This window comes from Panthera uncia (assembly GCF_023721935.1).
Source record: "Panthera uncia isolate 11264 chromosome D3 unlocalized genomic scaffold, Puncia_PCG_1.0 HiC_scaffold_8, whole genome shotgun sequence".
Lineage (NCBI taxonomy): Eukaryota > Metazoa > Chordata > Mammalia > Carnivora > Felidae > Panthera > Panthera uncia.
This window is the reverse complement of record NW_026057586.1, coordinates 11,317,293-11,339,473: the sequence shown is the minus strand read 5'-3', so window position 1 is coordinate 11,339,473 and position 22,181 is coordinate 11,317,293. Positions and strand designations below refer to the sequence as shown.

General features: G+C 38.1%; 1 protein-coding gene across 1 annotated transcript in view; it reads left to right on the top strand.

The window, feature by feature from the left end:
* Positions 1-22,181, top strand: part of CDH7 (cadherin 7) — a 121,843-nt gene that overhangs the window by 66,977 nt on the left and 32,685 nt on the right. Inside the window, exons 6-7 of the mRNA XM_049619704.1 lie at positions 2,249-2,436; positions 17,873-18,126. Of these exons, the coding sequence (XP_049475661.1) occupies positions 2,249-2,436; positions 17,873-18,126 (442 nt within the window). The remainder of the gene's footprint in view (positions 1-2,248; positions 2,437-17,872; positions 18,127-22,181) is intronic.

Below are 22,181 nucleotides of genomic sequence, written 5' to 3'. Positions count from 1 at the left end.
TTTTTTTTTTTTTTTTTTTTTTTTTTTTTTTACCATTTCATGCACATTAAACATTCCTACAGCAATTCGACCACCTCTTTCTTGTGCAAACGTTCAGTGTTTCAAAAGTCAGTTCAAAGAACCAGAAAACCATATGGCCTCAATTTAGTTTCTATGACCAAAGTGGCTTTTGACTCAGCCAAGGAAAAGGAAAAAAAAAATCTAGGTAGATATGTCTTGATTATATAAAAGCATTTCATCTCAGTCTCTTTTAGTTTTTTTTTTTCTTTTTTTTTGTGTGTATGTGCAATATTTCTTTACAATGCTCAGGAAAATTAAGGAAATTGTATAGACTACAATATCTCTAAAATGTTTGTTCTATAGCAATGGGAAATTAAGCTCCCTTACAAACAGATCTCAGAAGCCAATAAACTCAAACAAGGAAGCTTTCTCTGTAAACATGAAGTCACTATATTTTCCAGCAAATATTCCATCTGTCAATGTTTCATTTTTATTTTACACATTTTTTATATTTATATTATTGTACAACAGACATTTAAAATTTTTTTAATGTATGCTTGTTTGTTTGTTTGTTTGTTTATTTATTTACTTACTTACTTACTTACTTATTTTTGAGAGCGAGAAAGAGCATGAGGTCGAGAGGGACAGAGAGAGACACACACAGAATCAGAAGCAGGCTCCAGGCTCCAAGCTGTCAGCACAGAGCCCGACGCGGGGCTCAAACCCATGGACCATGAGATCATGACCTGAGCTGAAGTCGGATGCTCAACCGACTGAGCCACCCAGGCGCCCCTATACAACAGACATTTTAATGCCTCCACACAAAATCAAGTGAAATTACTCAAAATTCAGCATTCATAAAAAATGAACTTACCCTTAACTGTGCCTTTGATACCTTATATGGGAGAAGAGAGGAAGGTTGTAGAATAAACAAAACAATCATATAATTATATTGGGCTCACAGTCAAATTAACTGTTCTTCTTTAAGCCTACAGTGATAAGAATTGATACTTGGAATTTGTGTTATTCCAGTTGTCATAATTGGATAAGACACAGTACAGGTTTTCTAGCTTACTCTAGATACTCTCCTGCTCATTAAAGTGAGGGAAGGCAAGGAGGGAAGGCTCAGATTTTCCGGACTGCCTGTAGCTAATATTCTAACCTTGAAATTTCTGGATTTTACTAAGGTCTCTTACGGATGTGTGAAAGAGATCACTTGAAAGTCATCAGCATCTCTTGTCATTATTATTACTATTTTTAATCAGTAACTTGTCACAAAATTTAGAAAATTGCCAACAATAGTAATTCTGAACTGAACATGTGGTCCTTTCATATGGATACATTTTCCTTTTTCAGTTCCTCTCGAAGAGAGTCTTTTCATAAGAAAGTGAAAATGCACCGCGTTTAACAACCAGAAGGGAATGGAATAGGTGGAAAAGGCAGGAAAAAATAGAAGATCAGGGAAAACTGTTTCTGAGGAGTTTTCTAGTTTCAAAGGGATGGTTCATGGTCATGGTCATCTGCTTCCCAAACTTTTTTTTTTTTTTTTTGACTTTGAGGATGGTGAAGAGGAATTTTTACAAATGAAAGTTTGAAAAGCTTCTCTGTTTTTGCTTCTCTTTCCTTTTGTTTGAATAATACGGCCTCTGCTCTCGTACCGTTGTGTTCCAAATCACTTCTACATAAACCCACACAGGTAATCCTTCCTGATAAATCTATGAGCTAAAACAAGACCAATATTGTCTTTCATCAACTCCCTGGCCCAGTTTTCTGACACTTTCATAGTAACAGACACTGTGATGTAAATTCTAACAATAATTCATCGGTACTATTTAGGCCTGTATTTGCCCATTGGAAGCCTAAGCTATACAATTTTTGTTTTTAATATTTACAGTAATTATATTTTAATTATGTCGATTCAATGGTTATCTAGTAATCTTCTTCATAATTGTTTTAAATATATGTTATTATTCAAAGAAGCGTATTTCCCACCACTAGAAAAACAGGAATCGAGATTCTTCTTCACACCTTTCCTCAGACTGTTTCTGCTGTTATATAGTGATTATCTAACCATCACCATGAGATTTCTCGAGTCTCTATGAAACTCGTCATTTATCTGATATTGCCTCAGCATCTTTTTTATGAACTATGAACACAAATTAAGCAAAGATGATGCAAAAGAACCAAATAGGTTTTATTGGTTAGCTTTTGTATAAAGCTTGTTCAATTCTTGATTTGAATTTCACAGGGTCTTACCAGTATAATGTCCCAGAGTCATTGCCAGTGGCCTCTGTTGTGGCCAGAATCAAAGCAGCTGATGCAGATATAGGAGCTAATGCTGAAATGGAATACAAAATTGTGGATGGTGACGGATTAGGGATTTTCAAGATTTCTGTCGACAAAGATACACAGGAAGGAATCATTACTATACAGAAGGTAATATTTTCTTTATTCTTATTTTCTGGGAGGGTGACACCACAGAGCATACTAAGAACCATGTTTACTTTGATTGAAGAATGTATTAGACAAAATGAATGGCCATATGGAAATATTGTTATGTTATCTTTAGGAAGAAAGCTATGCGTTTACTTTTAGGTGTCAGAATCATAGAGAATCGCGAATGGCATTCGTAATTATGCCCTGCAAGTCTGTTCTCTAAGTAAGAGAATAGACTTATCGTAGTTCTGTGACCATAAGGCCCACTGGCACATTAACTGCAAACTGTCAGCACAAAGCCTGCCACCAAGTTTGAACTCCCAAACCATGAGATCATGACCTGAGCTGAAGTCAGAGGCTTAACCAACTGAGCCACCCAGGCACCCCACAAATGTACTGTTTCAAATGTCCTAATGGAGAGGGGAAGATGTTTCTTTGTTGACTATTCCAGGAATGAAACCCTAAAATCAACCACAAGTCTTTGTTAGCAAACTAGACAAACACTCCATCTCTGTGAAAAAAAGTATAAACTTGGAAATAGCAACCAAAGTGTTGAAGACTTGCTACATTATCAGTTATTCCTTTTTAAAGTTTATGCTAATTGAAGTACTTAAAGAATTCATACAAACAGAGCATGAAAAGTTGTGAAGCCTATCATAATCCCTTAAGTATAAGTACAGAGGAGATAGAAAATTATTATAATCCTAACTAAAGACTGTTTGTCATAGTATATTTAAATTAGCTCCCAACACTGATTAGATATGGGAGAAAATGAGCTGTTTACTCCCTTTGCTCTGTACAGACATGATCTTTGACAACTGTTAAATTAAAAAAAAATGGAAAAAGGAATTATTACAGAATATAGTCTTATTGTCTCAGCTAAGTACTGAAAATTAAAACGTGAAAATCCCACCCCCTAAATAATGGAATTTCATGCTGGTCTGACAATCCAGGTGTATAACTCTGTAATTAACACTCCTGAATAATTAACACATGTCAATAAAGAAAGTTATATTTTTAGTTGTTACCGGAAAACATATGTTTGATTTCAGGCCAATGGGCAAAACATTTCTGCAATTATTTCCAGTGGACAGCTGCTGTTTTAGCTCAGCTGGTGACAATCTGTGTAAAAAAGTTTTAATAACTAGGACAGGCCAACTGTTGGCAAATGTTTTGTTGTCTAAAATAAAAGAAATGCAGTAAAGTACAGTGCTGCTCAGAGATTTCAAAGATTCAGCTGAAATATTCATCTGAAATCAGTCTGTTCATACTGAAAAATTTTTAATATATAGAAATTATTTTTGTTGCACACGTGCATTTCATATATTATAAAGAGAGCCTAAATCGTTGAAAAACATATACACAAATATATATTTGATATGTGTTGCAGTAATAAAATTATGTCCAATTTCTTAATATTTTTTGAAGTTTTAGAGAGTTGTTAATTCTGGTCACAGTCAAATAGGATACTTTTTTTGTTTTCTTTTTTAAATTTAAAGCTCTGAAGTCATTTCTAACTTCTCTTCTTTCTCCTTTTTGAGCCATATTAGCTCTTGGCTGTAGGTTTATTTGTATTTTTCGATTGTCTTTAGCACTATCCTAAGGTTGGTCATCATTACTCACTCCAAAACTATTTTAAAAGCTCCCGAGCTCACAACCTGTTTCTAGCTTCTCAAATCCATCTTTTGTTTAAATTGCTGTTCAAAATTCAAAACCACTTTATTAGTCCAACTAGATTGAAAACCGTCTCCCTTATACTAAGGAAATAGGAGACAGTGATGCGACAAAGTGATAGGAGGCAGTAAAATAATCATTAAAGAGGTTATATATTTAGAAATTCCAAGGAATTCATTGAAGGATTTTTAGAATTAACAAGAGCTTTCAATATGAGAGCTCCAGTAGTCAGTTAGTTTCAGTGATATTGGGGTCTGTATTGCATTCCAGGTAAAATGCTTCCAGAAGTGCCTCACAGGGAGTACAGTGAGCAAAAACCTGTATGAGTCCCATAAATTCAGTATTCTTTCTGTACTAGAGAGTAGTGAAACATCTGTGAAATCCAGAATGGATTTTTGAAACTGACTCTCAAGAGCATTCTTACTAAAACCGGGAAATTCTGAAAGAAGACAAAGGAAGCATTCTTCCGTTGTTCTTAGACTATTTTAAAATTTTCATTTAGAAAAACAGTAGAATGCTATGGGGAATCCATAAAAATGACCCTTTTAGTGATAGGTTTTTTTAGTCTCTCCTAACTATAGGAAAACATTTACAACCAGGTGCTGCTGAGATTTGATGTATGTATTTATTCTGATGATTGTGAACACCTCTAAAGATTATTTCACATTTGGACAGCCGAGTCCCATTGTCTCCATTCAGAGAGTCATTTCTCTTGGAATTCGGTTATTTTGTACCTGTGAACCATGCTTCATAGTCACCTGAACTTGTTTTCTCTCGACTCTGTAGTATGATAAAACTTCAGTTATTTGTTTTTTCATAAACAATGCACTGTCATGATTATAATGGGATTTATTCCAGTTTGAGAAAATTGTTGTCATATTTTGAGACATTTGCATATGTTACACTTTGCACAGAGTGAACTTAAGAGCAGAGAGCGAAGAATAGGAAAACTGTCTTTTTAAAGAAGATACATTAGTAAAAGAGGAATATGTACAGAACTGTGGAAGATTACTTTAAGTTATGCTATTATTGCCCCCATGTCTTGTATAAAAAATGTTTATAAATAGGACCAAATAGGCAGAATCCACAAGGCTAAAGGTTTTTGTAGGTATTGCCACAGAATTAGTTGTCCGCAACTTAAATATTCCCTCTATACATTAGGAATAAACATGATTACATAGTTTAAGTGTTGTTTAAAAATTATGACAAAAATACAGTGTTTCACAGTTAAAGTGCCGTACAGGCTGGTTCTTTGGCCATTTATGAATGATTTAATGATAACCTTGGCGAGCAGTTCTACAGGGCTTCAAAATTCACGAAGTGTCAACATAAATATTCCTCCATGTGAGCGAACACGTTTTTTTTCCCCACTTAGAAGTTTTTCTGCTTGCAGTCTCATATCCTAATTTACAGGGGGTGTCCTTTAGCTTTCTACTTTTCCTTTGAGATACGTCAGTCCTGTCTCTAACGTACTTCAGTTTGCAATACGAGACCTCAGCAGGGGTTAACGACGCAGTTTTGCTTTTCTAAAATTCATTACCATAGAGTCGCAGTGCAGTAGAAAAGGATGTGTGTTCAAGACGCATTTCCTGTGAAGGACAAGTACACATTCCTCTCTGGCCAACAGATGGTGTTTGGTGGGTCACATGGTCACTGTCAAACAGCATATTTAAGCTTCTTCTGGCCGATTCTGTGCTATCTTCATAATCTCCTTATATTCGTACCTTAAGAAATTCAGAATGACGCCAAAGCCACGAAATAATAAAGCATTACTGTAGAAGGATCCTTAAGGTGGCCCGCACCCATCCACCGCTGGGGAGCAAGAGTTCAAATACGCAGTTTCCTTTGAACCTTCAACTCGGCCGCAAGGATTTCTGAGCTCCCGGGTTTACCATCTTGTTATTGAAACGTGTCCTTTGTCGACTACTTGAAGTGCTGAGGGGCTAATCCCCAGAGTCAAGTTTGTATTTCAGCATTTCATACAAGGCTGTCGATGTATAGTGGAGGAAACTGACAACATTCACAATTCTTCTTTTTTCTTATTATTACATTTTTCTTTCAAAGATCCAATTCAATTATTCCCGCTGTGGAGGCACGTTCCTCAAAATGGAACAAAGATGTTTCCCTTATTTGACCGTGAAAGGCACAGATTTGGAATTAAAGGCTGACTGTCATAAGGTTAATACAGTAACTCTAGTTGACTTCTGAATTTCAGATTATATTTTCCAATTAATTCAACCCATTGTTACTGTATATATTTAAGTAGATCCTTCTGTCATTTTAATCATTATGCTCATGTGTGCATATGTATAGGCTCTCTGCTTATCAACGTATAAACTTACCTGTGTGTGAATAGCCAAGAGTAGAGATGAATTTAAGGTCTTAAAAAGGAAGTAAGAAATTGACAGTCTCTGAAGGAAGTTGATAGTAATGTACATGTCAACGCATGATAGTCTTGATCAAAGAGGCAAAGGCCATGTTCGCTTGGGAGTATTTTCTGTTTGCTTTGATTTTTGATAGTTATCAGAGCAATGTTCTTGGAATATATGTATGTCAAAGACATTTTTCAGTGAGTCCATCACTATTTTTTTTTTTTTTTTTTGCTTAGTATAAACAAGTCACAGATAACGTACAAATTTTTCCTTGACTTCTGTCTTTTTTTCCACGGTGTGTTGTTTCCTAAATTAGCTTCAGTGGGTAGGCTTCCAAGAAAGAGATATTTAAGAAAGAGATAAGAAAGGATTTAGTGATTGTGTAAGAAAATTGGAGAGAGAATTTAAGGAGAAAACTAATGTTTCTAGCATGGGTAACTGGGTAAGTGTGTCCTTGAATAGGGGTGTGCAAATGATTAATATGGTTTGGAATACACGTGAAGCGCCTATGATATCTGGATAATAATGTCTAGGAGGTCATGAATACGGATTTGCAGCTTAAGGCGGAGGCCTGGAGTACAAACTTAGGTCTGGGAGGCATTACCATATGCATGACAATTACAATTAAAGGGACAGGAGAATTCCCTAAAGCATGTATGGAAAGTAAGGGAAAGAGGTGCCTGGCTGATCTCAGGGTTGTGAGTTCAAGTCCCACAGTGGGCACAGAGCTTAGTTAAAAAAATAAATGAATCAAGTGAGGGAAAGAATGCTTTAGACACTGGTGAAACTGAAAACTTTAAGTTAGAAGGGCAGAAAAGAATTCAAAAAAGGGAAATTGTTTTATTCTTCCAGCATTAAGGTATTTGCAGAGAGTTTAAAAATAAGTAGTCAAAAAGCAAATTAAATACATATATATACACATATATATACATATATGTATATATATGTGTATATATATATACGCATATATATGTGTGTATATATACACATATATATGCGTATATATGTGTATATATGTATATATATACATACAGGGGTGCCTGGGTGGCTCAGTTGGTTGAGAGTCCAACTTCAGCACAGGGCATGATCTCACGGTTTGTGAGTTTGAGCCCTGCATTAGGTTCACTGCTGTTAGCACAGAGCCTACTTCAGATAGATCCTCTGTCCTCCTCTCTCTGTCCCTCCCTTGCTCGAGCTCTGTCTCAAAAATAAACCTTAAAAAAAAGTATACACACACACACACACGCACAGAAAAGTAATTGCATATATTATCAATAGAGAAGGGAACTGATGGAGCCTGGAATCTATTTTAGGTGATAAAGACAGAATACAACCAATCAGAAAATGATTAGAAGAGTCAAGGGCCTGGAATTCAAAGAGATCACATGTCTAGACATGACCCCCTCCCACCATTTCATTTGGTCATTTCAAGGCTAGTTTGATTCACTTTTACTGGCTATGCTGTCATCACCTGTCACAAACTGAAGCCACCAACTTGTATTCTGTGTCTCTCCACAATTGTGTCAGCCATCCATTGCGACCTAACCAATTACCCCCCAAATGGACTACTTTAAACAACAGTTTTTCTTTAGGTCATGACTTTGTGGGTGAGCAATTTGGTGGGGGGTTAGCAGAGTGATTTTTCTGCTGGTCTTAAATAGGCTCATCTAAGTGGTGAGCTCCTGGTCAGCTTGGTGGCTTCTCCATGGAGGTGGCTGTCTGTCTGCTGGAACAACAAGAGGGGAAATGTGGCTCGCATCATCCAACAGCTAACCTGGATTTATTCCAAGAACGGCAAGAACAGAAGCTGCAGGGACTCGCGGCGCCAATGTCTAGAATTGGCTCATCACTGCTGCCATGTTATATTCATCAGAGCAACACAGGCCAGTCCAGATTTGAGCAGTGAGTGGGAAACACACATATGTACACACGCACACGAAAAGAAAGGAGCTATGAAACATTGTGGACGCTGGCAAAGTAGAAAAAAGATTTTGAGTCCCAGCTGTGCTCCAGAGAGACTCAGCTCAAAAAATCTTCACGGTGCACATAGAAGGAATGGTGGAAGTAAGAATCTCAGGTCAGCTGACGTCTACTCTCGCCTTCTCTCCTGTGTCAGCTTTGCTCACAAAATAATTGCGTGGATCAAAATAAATCAGTATTTGCCACCGTTTGGTAAAGGCTCCCAGGAAAACACGAGCTAAACTGCCTTTGGGTCATAATCTGGGTTCAGCTTGCCTAAAAATGCGTGAGACCCTTCTGTAGGGCGTCCCTTGGCATCCTCAGTCGTGCATGCTGGGAAATAGAGACCTCTGCCTGGGCTGTTGCGTGAACCAGGTGTTAGATGCCGGGCAGGAATGTAGTCTTTTGCAAAGGCTTGTTTCCTGTTTTCTGCTTATGAAAATCAAAACAGTCTAGTAAATTCACAGTAGGAGGTTCTGGTACACAGAACCCTGTGCCTTCCCAGAGAGATCTCTACATCCTAATCTCCGGAACCTGTGAATAGTTTATATTACAAAAGGAATTTTGCAGATGGGATTAAATTAAGGAACTCAGGATGGGGAGATTATCCTGGATTATCTCCTTGGGCTCAATGTAATCACAAGGTCTTTATATGAGGGATGCAGGGAGAGTCAGAGTCAGAAAAGAGATGTGATAACAGAACCAGAGAAAGAAGTGATACAGTTTTAAAGATGGAAGAAGGCAGGCGTGGGGGGGGGGGGAGGCGCGTGCACCTGGGTGGCTCAGTCTGTGAAGCGTCCGACTTTGGCTCAGGTCGTGCTCTCACCGTTGTGGGTTCGAGCCCCACGTGGGGCTCTGTGCTGACAGCTCAGAGCCTGGAGCCTGCTTCGGATTCTGGGTCTCCCTCTCCCTCTGCCCCTCCCCGAGGCCTTGAGAAGGAACACATCCCCTGCCAATACCTTGATTTAGACTTCTGCACTCCAAAGTGGTAAAACAATACTTTGATGTCTTTTGAGCCGCTAAATTTATGGTGGTTTGTTACCGCAGTAGTAGGAAATTAACACATATGTCGAATGGAGCATTTCTGTGAGTGGAAAAGCTAATCCAGACAATAACATAAAAGAGGAAGCAAGACATTAACTAGTCTGGGTAATTCCTGATTTAGGCATTCTGTGCTCAAGTTGAAATAATGTACAGTGGCAGTGCACATTTTGGTGATAACAGCCCTCACTTTCTCTCACTCAAATCTCACCCGCCCCCCAGTATGGACTGCTTGTTTCCAACGTCAGTTTTATAGGATTTCTCTCCCTTTCTTCCTTTTGTCATCGTCCTGAGATTAACTCCTACTACTTTCGTGTGTTTGTTTTAGATGATCTGATTTATACTTCCAGTTCATTCTGCTTTTCTTTCTTAGTCTGTGGGAACAAAGACACTGGAGCCACCCTGTGTGATTAGGAGCAAGAAAGTCAATCTGTCTTGACTCAGTTCTAGATTTGTTAAAAAGATCTGTTAGAAGCTGTATTATCTTGTGAGAATCAATGATGTTAATAATGCTGTTAAACACTTAGCATGATAACTTGCATATGGTAAGGCTATATAAATGTGTTGTATTTTTATTTCTTTTATTATAAATTATTTTTTAGAGAGAGCATGAGTGCAGGAAAGAGGCAGAGGGAGGGAGGGAGGGAGGGAGAGAGAGAGAGAGAAAATCTTAATTAGGCTCCACACTCAGAGCAGAGCCTGGCATGGGACTCGATCCCATGACCCTGGGATCATGATCTGAGCCAAAATCAACCAACTGAGCCATCAAGGCGCCCCATCAATGTGTATGGTTAATGGGGAATACATCGAGCAGCTTACAGTTCTACCTCTTTGTGGATTAGTTCAACTAAAAATCTGAAATGTATGTGCATTTAACTGATTGTCTCAGATTTTTTTAAGTTACAGAATGGAGATGTGTTATGATGCCTGCTTGAATTATCTCTTTTTTTTTCATATCAAGATTAAGATATGTTAATTTAATTACTCATAGAAGTCAAAAGACATCTGTTTGGCTAGATAATGGAGATAGTTACTCCCGATATGTATGTCTTTATTTTATTCCTAATGGGTTGACATAACTTAATGTTTCGGGCTTAAACATTTCTGCAATTATTCGTAAGATCTTTGGTGGGGTACCAATTTACCTATAGAGTACCAAAAATTTTCTGTGTAGTAATAATAGTATATTAGCAAAATGTGAATATTTGTATCAAGTACCTGATAAAGAGCTGCGTTAAAGTATAATTTTTTGAAAAGATAATAATTCTCCTAGAAACACAAACTGGACATGGTGGTATCTCATAATCTTTTTTTGCTTAGTCTAAATTTGCTTATACTTATTTTGTGACATTTCAGATTATTTGTCCTTAAATATTTTTAATGCATCAACATAATGGATCCAAGTATATAATCATATAACAACTTGAAACCTGTGTTTCCCTTCTCTTATCCTCTATAAAAAAAAAAAGAAAGTACTCTATTGTCCAAATCTGAACATAGGTTTTATGATTCACAAAAGTTTTCAAGGCAAATAAAACCTTCAGAAGATGCTAAAATCACTTGCACCTGTCAGCAAAAATTGCACTGGACAAATTTAAACAGCTTAAGACAGACTTCAAGGATATTGCAGTAGGAGAAGGAGACCATAATTCAGTCTAAACTCAAGTCAGAGGAGGGCGCCTGTGTGGCTCAGTAGGTTGAGTGTCTGACTTGATTTCGGCTCAGGTCATGATCTCAGTCTTGAGATTGAGTCCCATGCTGAGCATGGTGCCTGCTTGAGATTCTCTCTCTCCCTCTGCCTTCCTCCCACTCCCATGCACACTTACTTTCTCTCGCTCTCTAAAAAAAAATTTTTTTTAATAATAATAAACTCAAGTCAGGTGAGAAAGAGGGCTACCGAGTTAGAATTTAGTATCTACGAAGAGAGATAACATTTGTCTGTCCTGATTGGCTTTACCCAAAAGAAAAGTAGATTTTCTTGTACCTTTATGACAGGGGGTAGTTTTACAACTTGGAGTAAGGCTTAGACTGAAGGTTGGCTCCTACCCTCCACAGCAGCCAGCAGCTAGAGGGTCGGTCTTCCTTGATAATGACATTTCAAAGAGATGGCTCCCCATTTCTTGAGGAAGACATTTCTGGGCTGTAAAAATGGCAAGTTTTTTTTTTTTTTTTTTTTAATTTACCTCTCAAAGGGGCAGAGAATGGGCTTATGATACAAGCTGTCTAAGAAAAGGGCTGTCAGGGGCCAAAGTCAGGAAGAAGCCTACCTAAATTTAGGCAAGTGGGAAATATGAAGGCCTCCTTGGGCACAACCCAAGAAAGGGTGAAAATAAAGGCAATAATGCAGTTGCACATGATAAAGGTGTGTTTTGCTTTTGAAAAGTACTTGGGGGGAGTAACTTTAGAACTCTTATCATTGTATTTAAATGCTATTTAAATTTATCCTTGCTGAGAGACCTTTTTCAAGGTTGTAGGCCACTTTTAAGGTTTTGGACAGTAGGTTTATTTGAAATCATTGTAAAGGGAAAATTGTGAGTGGGGTTATTTTTCCATAGGTATGGCTTCATTTAGGCCCACTTACTAAAGGGAGACAAAAGGTTTCTGTTGGTTTGATCAACAAGTAGGGAGGATATTGAATACAAAACAATATGCTTTGATCCAAAAGACGGCTGGAATCTCCAGAGAAAGAAGTGTTTTACAAATGACAGTCTTTGTGCTTTTGCACAAAATCAACATTAAATATAAGACACTAAATATATAGACAGGGGGACACACACACACACACACACACACACACACGCTCTAATCAGCTCTTATGACACCACTCCATGTTTAGAAGAGCAGAAAGAGAACAATCTGCAAAGGAAAAGGTTAACCTGGGGGGTGCCTTGGTGGCTCAGTTGGTAAAGTGTCCGACTCTCGATTTCAGCTCCGGTCGTGATCTCATGAAACATGAGATGTCATGAGACCGTGAAGCCCTGCGTCAGCACAGCCTGGTTGGGATCCTCTCTCCCTCTCGCTCTGCCCCTCTCCTCTGCACGCATTGGTGTGTGCATGCACACGTTCTCTCTCTCAAAATAAATGAATGTTTTAAAAATATTTTTTAATGTTAATTTATTTTTGGAGAGAGAGACAGAGTGTGAGTGGGGGAGGCGCAGAGAGAGAGGGAGACACAGAATCCAAAGCAGGCTCCGGGCTCTGAGCTGTCAGCACAGAGTCCGACGCGGGACTCGAACCCATGAACCACGAGATCGTGACCTGAGCCGAAATCAGACGCTCAACCGACCGAGCCACCCAGGCACCCCAATAAATATTTTTTAAAAAGAAGAGTTTAATGTGAATCAATTCCTAAACATCAACTTCTGCATTGCTCAAAAGAAGAAGAGCTAAAAGGAGGCCGTTGAGCTTAATGAGAGCACCTTTGGCTATAGACCAGTAGCCAAACTATATGGAAAAGAAGAATGTAGTGCATTGATTTTATTAAATGAATTCATGACTATGTTTTAACTTAGGTTCTACTATTAAAAATGCTAAAAATGGCAGGGGGAACTATGGAGACCCCACTCTATATATTTTTTTAAAATCCAAGCCACCATATTATAAAGTGATTTTACTGAAGGTGTAGGTGTCATGGGGGTGTCCTCTTCCAGAAGAGGAAGGCATGGTCTTAACTTTCATTGGATTTGCTCATAATCTAGCAGGAAATAATGGCACTAAGAATGATAATGACCAAGTGAATATTTGTACAGTGATTACTCAGTGTCGGGCAGTGTTCTACGTATTTTAAAGCAAGGAATACTTTATAGCAAACCTGTGAGGTCGGCGATGTAAGCAGGTGCCTAAATTTGATAATGCCATACAATACGAAGCCCTAATTGCTCTTCAAGCCTGCTTTTTGTAGCAGGAAGGGAATAGGTGGTGGGTGGACATGGCCTTGAGTTCACATAATGTGCCTGCCCTTCTACACATGTAACTTTACACTTCCATTGTAACTCCCTGCTGTTTGGTTTTCACATCAATTAATAATACCAGCCTTGCATCGTTTTCAATGTACGTTAAAAATGTGTATAAAACTTCTTGTTCATGGTTAGCCTTCAACATAAGGTTTATTATGTGTTAGGTACGGGGATTCTGGGAACACTCATAAAAGAAAAGGTGATCACGAGTATCCTTGAGATTTCAATAAGAGAAACGGAAGACAAAATTATGTGGGAAAGAAGGGCCAGCAGGCGATACGAACTGGAAGATGAAGTGTGATGCTCGTAGTGAATAGTTCATTTTAATTGTAGTAAAAAGGATGGGAGAAAGAAGGGTGAGCACCTAGTCTGGAAAAATAAGCTTATTCTGTTGGGCTCCCTAGATCAGTGGTTGACAAACAACTGCCTGTCTGCTATTGTACAGCTCCAGAGCCCAGGGTGGTTTTGTGTTTTTAAAATGATGGAGAAATCAGGAAAGACGGATGTTGTGTGGTACTTGAAGGTTATATAAAATGTAAATTTCATTGCCTGCAAATGAAGCGTTATTGGCTCACGGCCACACTAATTCATTTGCAGGGGGCAGAGAATGCATACCCTGCAAAGCCTAATTATTTAGTATTATTTCCTTACAGGAAAAAGGTTGTTCACCTCTGCCGCAGTTATACTGCTTAGTGTTTAATTACGCTTTTTATTTTCATTCCCGTATAGTTAACACGTAACATAGTGTCATATTAGTTTCAGGTGTACAGCCGGCTGATGGGACAGTTCCGCACATTCGTCCATGCTTGTCAAGATGAGTGCACTTTTCAAGCCTTCATCCCCTTCGCCAGTATCACCACCCCCACCCCACCTGCGCTCTGCTAACCATCAGTTTTTTCTCTGCAGTTTTTTTCTTTTTAATCCTGAAGTTTCTCATCTCTGATGGCAAAAACAAACAAACAAACAAAAAAAAACAGCCCTATTTTATAGTCTAGGAGATAAGATACCCAATAAGCTGCTTCTTTCTCTTGGTGTCTCTGACATACAGGTCACTTGACAGATGAAAGAGCAGCTTCTACAGGTCCCAGATATGTCTCTATGACATCACTGGTTTGGGTCTACGTGATTTCCATTTGAACTCAGGTTCTCATTAATCCCACATCTTGCTTGCTATTGTGGGCGACAGCATGAACAGTGTTTTGGTTTGATTTCCAGTGACATACGGTCTCCAGTGATATGTAGCTTCTAAGATCGAACATAATCTCTTCAGACATTACCTTCATCTCCTTCCTTTTACTTTGCCTTTCCTCACCTGTTGCTTTAACATTTCTTTCCCCAAGTAAAACCCTGTTCGTTAAATCTAATAGTTACGGAATATGTTGCTTATATAGAAATCAGTAAGAAAAAGAAATAGGAATCAAAATTCTGTTGCAAAAGCTTTTTCTTCTATGTGTTTAACAACTCTGTCTGTTACCCCACACCTCTCTTTGAAAAGTATTGTCTGGCTTATTCTGATTTGCTCTGAAAATCATTTTGTGTAGCAATTCTTTTGTCTGTAATCTTGATTCATAGCCTTTCATATGAATTCTTTTATTGCTCTATTTTCATAATAGCTCTCAGGCAACCAATCATCATGTGTGATACTGTGTTTCATTATGATTCAGTGGCATCCAGATGTCTGTATCTCATGTTGTTGCCTTTTAGACAGATTAAAAAAAAAAAGTTGCTATAAAATAATTGCATTCATTTGTGTGGTAGATTTTAAATTATTGTTTCATATATCAGTCACACTTTTCCTTGAATACAGAAATACTTGTTACCCCTTTTGATAAACCTGAATGAATATCTTAAAAGTTGTGGTTTTGAATTGATTTAAAAGGAGATGATAAACAGGATTTTTAAAACACATTCTACATACACAGATACATATTATATAAAAATAAGATTCCTCTCATCATTTGTCAGTTCTATAAGTAATAGAAGCACAAAGTAAACAGGTTAATATCTGAGCTGTTTGTGCATATGTTTACAGTCTCTAAGTAAATGCATTTAGGTACATATTTTTTTTTTTTTATTCTCAGCAGTACCCAAATTAAATAGTGGATTGTATGTATGGTGACAAGACCGTGTTAATGCAAAGATCAGGCTTCTTACAAGAGGGTTTGCATCACAATTACCCAGTGAGCCTTTTGAAAATGCGTATGGTTGGGCTTCATCCTGGATCTGCTGAATCAAAATTTTCATTGAAGGAGCCACACGTGTGTCAGAAAATTCCTCTGGGTAGTCCTAATTCTCACATTTGGTTGAGAATTATCGAGCTAGAAATATTTTTAGGTAATAGACAAAAAAGGTAGCCTCATAAAAATATCACTGAATTTGCTAATAAGGACTTGTTTAGAGCACTGTCATGTGCCCCTGAATTTTCATATGAAACTTCAGAAAAAATTAAAACTGCATTTTCCTGTAGCAATTCTAAGAATTTTTTTTTCCTGTGGTAGAATACCAATATACCTAATTGTTCCTTCCCCTCACCCCCTACTTTGGCCATCGGGATTCTCTGTGGCCAAGTGTCCTGGCTATCTGTGGTCTAGTTTTCTAATCCAACAAGAATTTATTGAGCCCCTTCTATGTACTGAATTCATAATAGGCACTGGGAATGCTAGTAATTAACAAAACAGTCTGGAGCTTACAGTCGATTGGATGAGACCAATGTGAGGCCAGTAAATAGTTCAGTAAGTTCTCCTTTATCTAGATATTGTAAACCTATCTTGAGAATTGATCTATATATTTTTTTCTCGGTATTAACCAGAGATGAGCCATGGAATCTTTTCATGTAATATATGTCTGCAAATACACATGAATATTTGTATATTTTGTACGTACATGGGTTTATGTGTGTATGTGTATTATGTTTTGTCTAAGCGTGTGTAGATGTATATATAGGTATATATATTCTGTACATCATATATACATATATGTGTATATATATACTTTCAGTGTGTGTTTATATGTGCATCTCCTAATTTATATTTATAAAAAAATTTTTTTAACGTTTATTTATTTTTGAGACAGAGACAGAGCATGAACGGGGGAGGGGCAGAGAGAGAGGGAGACACAGAATTGGAAGCAGGCTCCAGGCTCTGAGCCGTCAGCCCAGAGCCCGACGCGGGGCTCGAACTCACAGACCGCGAGATCGTGACCTGAGCCGAAGTCGGCTCCTTAACCGACTGAGCCACCCAGGCGCCCCTAATTTATATTTATATGACTACATTGTTTTTTTTTTTTTTTTTTTTTTTAGTATCACACCTTTTGGGATGGTTGGAATGTATGCATACCTTCGTGTATTTAACACTCATGTGCCCACGTACATAATAGATGGAGTTGGATTATAATTCGCAACATTACGTTTTTGCCCCTTTTCATAATACTTTTCCTGTGACATAACCATTAAGTAAAAACGAGAGTTACATGTATCATGTGTTATATTTCATACCATGCCTTTACTTTTTTATGCCATTATTTTTGTCTTATTGAACGTAAGTGATATTTGGGGACAGCTTTTCAGTGGTGAGACTGAGATCGAAAGTCATTAAACTCTGAGGCTCTGTATCCCTTGAAGAAAGAGCATTTTATTGTCACAAACAACTTCAGCATGTTGTGTGCGGCATTCTTTTTTGTTTTCCCCCCACAGATGGTGCGTTTCTAGGACAGCATTTAATTGCCCTTACAACTTTTTAAAGCTGCCAAATGGTTTAACTTGGGTCACTATTTTTGAGGAACGCGTTAGCATGTTAATCCTCTAGGAAAGTTACAGAATGGAGGTTCTGGAATATAACTCTCCACCATCAAATACAGAGACACAGTGTGCACTGGTAGAGGGATTGTGGAGAAAGAAACAATGCGTGCTTCGTCGAGAACTGGCTGTGTTTTCAGACGGCACAAACTCAACGTACCACCTATCCTGTGTGGCTGGCTCCCTTTGGAGCATCCGTAAAAGCTCAGGACTGGAATGGAGTCCCTGAAATCAATAAAGATGACCTTTTAAATAATAAATTCAGTGGAAAGTTGTATTTTTCTTTCTTTTTAGTGTGCACCCCTGGATAGTGCAGCTAAATTACATGGTTGAAGAAAATTATATTGATATCCCTGTTGGAAAGATTTTTCAATCTTATCAGTTGTCTTTCAAATAATATTCAAAAGACTTGCATTTGCCAGCGGAGTGGATTAAGTTAGCTGAAAAGCACTTACCATTGTCTGTGAGCCAGAAAAGCAGCAAGGAGTCTGATTGGCATTATTATTTATTATTTGTGAATGCTGATGGTGCATTTTCGTGGCGGAGTCCTTTCTATGCGTACTGACATTCATAAATGAAAAGGCTCTGCTTAGCTGACTATTTAATTGGTAATTTAATTTTCCTAATAACTTTCTTTACAGGACCTGGATTTTGAAGCCAAAACAAGTTACACACTCCGGATAGAAGCTGCAAACAAAGATGCCGACCCTCGCTTTCTGAGCTTGGGTCCCTTCAGCGACACGACCACAGTGAAAATAATCGTGGAAGATGTGGATGAGCCCCCTGTGTTTTCCTCACCCTTGTACCCCATGGAGGTATCAGAGGCTACCCAAGTTGGGAATATCATTGGCACCGTCGCGGCTCATGACCCAGATTCTTCCAACAGCCCTGTGAGGTAAAAGCTCATTGCTCTCCTTTTATGCGATTTTACAAGAGTGTGCTTTGCTCACAGTTCATGTCTCTGCGTTACGATGCTTTTGGTTCATGGCAGATGAAGACCAGTTTTGTATATATATTGAGCCATAGAGGCAGAAGGAACCAGGATCAGAGCGGTGCAACATTTTACTAATTTAAAAATGTTTCACCTGATTATCTGGGGCCATTATTATGTAGCAATAATTTTTAGGCATCCGTTATCATCCACAAGCCATAGCTGATGTTCCTATTCAACCAATTATCCTGAGCTCTTTCAAAGCAAACCGTGTTCAAAGATGAAGTGATGCGTGTCCTAGTTATGGGATATATGCATATATTAGAAAACTAATTTTATAAAAAATTTAAATTAGGGATTGACTTTCAATAGATCATTTTCTCATATTGGCCTGTTTGGTTAGCATGTATTTGTTTATTATTTCCACTTATAAAAAGTATAACTGTATCTGTATCTAAGGACTGTTTTAAAGTGTTTTATCAATAGTCCTGTATCGAGACTAGACACACAGTTCTAAGCAACTGATCTCTTCGCAACTAACAAAATGATGATAGGTAAGCACGTCAAAATACCATGATATCCAATTTCGCACTTTTTACATAAAACTTACAACCTATGATCTACATGTATGGTTTTGTGTATGCATGTGTTAGCATGTGTGTGCATACGATACATTATGTCTTTTTAGATAAATGTTATAAAGACGATATATTTGAAATGTCTTTGTATTGCATGTCTTAATGTGGGTTCACTAGTAAAGTTTCTCAATGTGACCTTTTGGATTTTGACTACAAAAACGTAAAGGTATAAAGTACAAAAATCACTCAGTATTTTATATATATTCAACTAATAAGCTAACCACATTTAGATTTAACTGCTATCTGGCAATGGTGAAAGCTTTGAGCTGACTTCTGAGCTAAGTCTGGACATTGACTGTAAACTGTCACGAAAAATATCCGTAATTTAGACGATGATTATTGTTAAGAAAAGCTTATAATCTTTTACCTCCCTAAAATAATAAGCTAAAATAATAAGCTTATTTAGGGATATAGATATGGTAACACACACACACACCCCCCACTCTCCTTTCCTTCTCTCTTGTCTGACATTAATATCATAGTCTAGTGAAGAATTTATTTAAAATAATTGTTCAAAAATGAAGTCAGACTTGGCATCCCCCTATCTATACGATAAAGTCAGGCTATATGGACGGCTATATTATTTTGAACACAGTGATCACAAACCATCTCTAGGAATATAATCTTCCGTGCAATAGAACATTCGGAAGTCGCAAATGTAGCAGGTAGAACACGCCTTCCCCTTCTGCCTAAAACAGTCCATCCTTCGTTGTCAGAACAGTTTCCTAACTTAAGCTCAGCTGCATCCACCAAATCCCGTTGACTTGCACACACTTGAACTTGGGTTTGCTATAGCATCACATCTCCTACTGACACACGTAAGTCTCCTTCCCTTAGGAACAGTCAGACACAGCATGATTGTAGGCACAGATCAGCTACTCAGAACAGTCAGACTTCTGCTTAAACCATTCAATGGGAAGAAAGAGAATGCTTTCATGACGTTAGGGGTGTAAAAGAAGAGACACATATATATCACGATTCGGGCCTTGAGTGAGAGGAGTCAAGGAAAATTGATAGATTGCATTGCGTTTTTATCTTGTTTCTTTCTTATTTTTCCTTTACTCGTTTGCTTGTATGTCATCCTGTTAAAGCCTCGCCACACAAACATTTTACTTTTTATAGTACTTTATTTGAAAAAAATGCAGTATTATAATTTGGGGAGGAAGGAAGAGTAGGGCTAGGAGGGTAGTGACCTGAGGTAGAGATGAAGTGACCTCCAGGTTTACTCCCTGAAGTACAGAGAGAGAAAGGGTCAGAAGGTGAACTCTGTTGGTTTTGAACGTACAGATCTCTGTGGCTTTCGTCAATGAAAGAGGCTGGCCAGGAATTTATTTTGACCTCATTTTCTTTTTCTTAAGACTAATGAAGGTGGCCTGAAAGTTCAGCTTAGTGCTATCTTATATCAGTTTTTGAACACCTAAGTCTCACAACTAAAGAGGACCGCCTTTGTTCAAAGTGGACTAAAATGTTGTTGTGTGTATTTTTTTTTTTGCTTTTGTAGAATTCATGTCGTTACTTAATATTTTTCAGAAAATTGTAATGTTTATTTTTGAGAGACAGAGTGTGAGCAGGGGAGGGGCAGAGAAAGAGGGAGACACAGAATCTGAAGCAGGATCCAGGCTCTGAGCTGTCAGCACAGAGCCTGATGCGGGTCCTGACTTCGTGAACCGCAAGATCGTGACCTGAGCCAAAGTCAGATGCTAAACTGACTGGACCACGCAGGTGCCCCTGACTTAATATTTACCACTAGTACTTTTGAAGCATTTTTACGCTATTTTTTATAAGGTCAGTTCACATCCATAGCTGATTTTTTTTTTTTTTTCTGCATCTGTCTTTCATATCCATTTGTGATATCCACCTTTGAAAGGCCAGGCTCCTCCTATCAGATCCTAGTTTGATGAATAGGTGTTCACTGATGTGCATTCTCTAGAAGACTAGTTCTCTTCTCAGCACTGATATTTGCTGAGTTACCTAGGGGATGCACTTAGTCTCCTAAGTTCCCATATACCTAGTAAAAAGGAAAAGTAAACCCTATCCCTGCCTTCTCCCAAGTTCTTTGAAGATTAATAAAGGGAAAGTAACCAATGATTTCAAACTGAGAATCATGACTTAAGCATTAGAAAGCATTATCATGATACATTGCTATTATTATAGTTTGTTGTGTTTCCCTGCCATCTTTATTTCAAGGTCAATAAGCCAATGAAAGGAGACATACTCTACAGGCAACCGTATTGGCAGTCTGTAGTGAAGTTTATTTGGTATTCACATAGGTTCCAGTACACAGACAATATTACATAGTTTAATGGACATGAACACGTGTTTGCATTGGGCGCTCAGGTACCTATCCAAATGTAAGTCCTCCTTCAGCAAATGCCACTGGTTGGGTAGATGTCACAGTCTTCTGAGATCTTAGGAAAAGTGAATTTCCAGATTGAGTTAGAACCCAAAGCGTCTTAGAGTTGTGAACCTTGTGCTCACACCTTTAGAAATGGTGTGGTTCTTAGAGGAGTGGAAGAGTAGTATTTGTTTTATTGTAACTGCTTGAAATGAGGCTGATAGTGTTTGAATTGTAAAACAGGATGGGAAACTGGATACTTCGCATTTAAATTTATTGACAGGTTTGTAGCGTAATACTAAAATCTAGCATAGGCTACTTATATTTGGGATGTTTACCAATATGTGGGGTATGAGACTAGAATTCTAGAAGGAAACACATTCACTTTCCTCCAAAAAGACAGAATTGAGAGCCTCGTCTCATATGATCCCTTCCTTGCTCAGCACTTTTTATTTTTACCTACCTCTGGCACCAGCCAAAGCGATGAGTAACTCTTCTCTGTGCATATGCCCTTTCTTTAAAAGAGGACTGGGCATCTACATCACGATAAAGCATTTTGACCATCTAGAAGTATAGTAGCGATAGGTGGAAAGGTTAAATGAACTCTAAGCACGGTACTTAGCCAGAATATAACACCATCGTGAAATGTCATATCTTCCTTATAGCTTGCCTAGCATTCAGATAGGGCACCTCCCCCATCATGTCATGTATACATTGTTTTCCTCTTCCCATATAGAAACTAGAAGCCCAAAATGCAAATTAGGTGATAGTTAAGATTACTTAGCCAGAAGAAAAAAAAGGAAGAAGAAGAAGAGGCTTTTTTGAAAGCAAAAGTAGATCATTGAGGTCCAGCATATACCTGGCTCTTTATGTTTTATGTAGTTGCTTACTGTTTCATGTAAATTTTGTCCCAGAATGCCAAATATCAGGGTCTATCTGTTGAATTTGGAAGGACAGGTCACGTTCTGATTTTGATCATCTTTCTGAATGTTAGAAACTTCGCTTCTGCGTGTCTCGTCAACGAGACGGGAGACACTAGGAGAGCA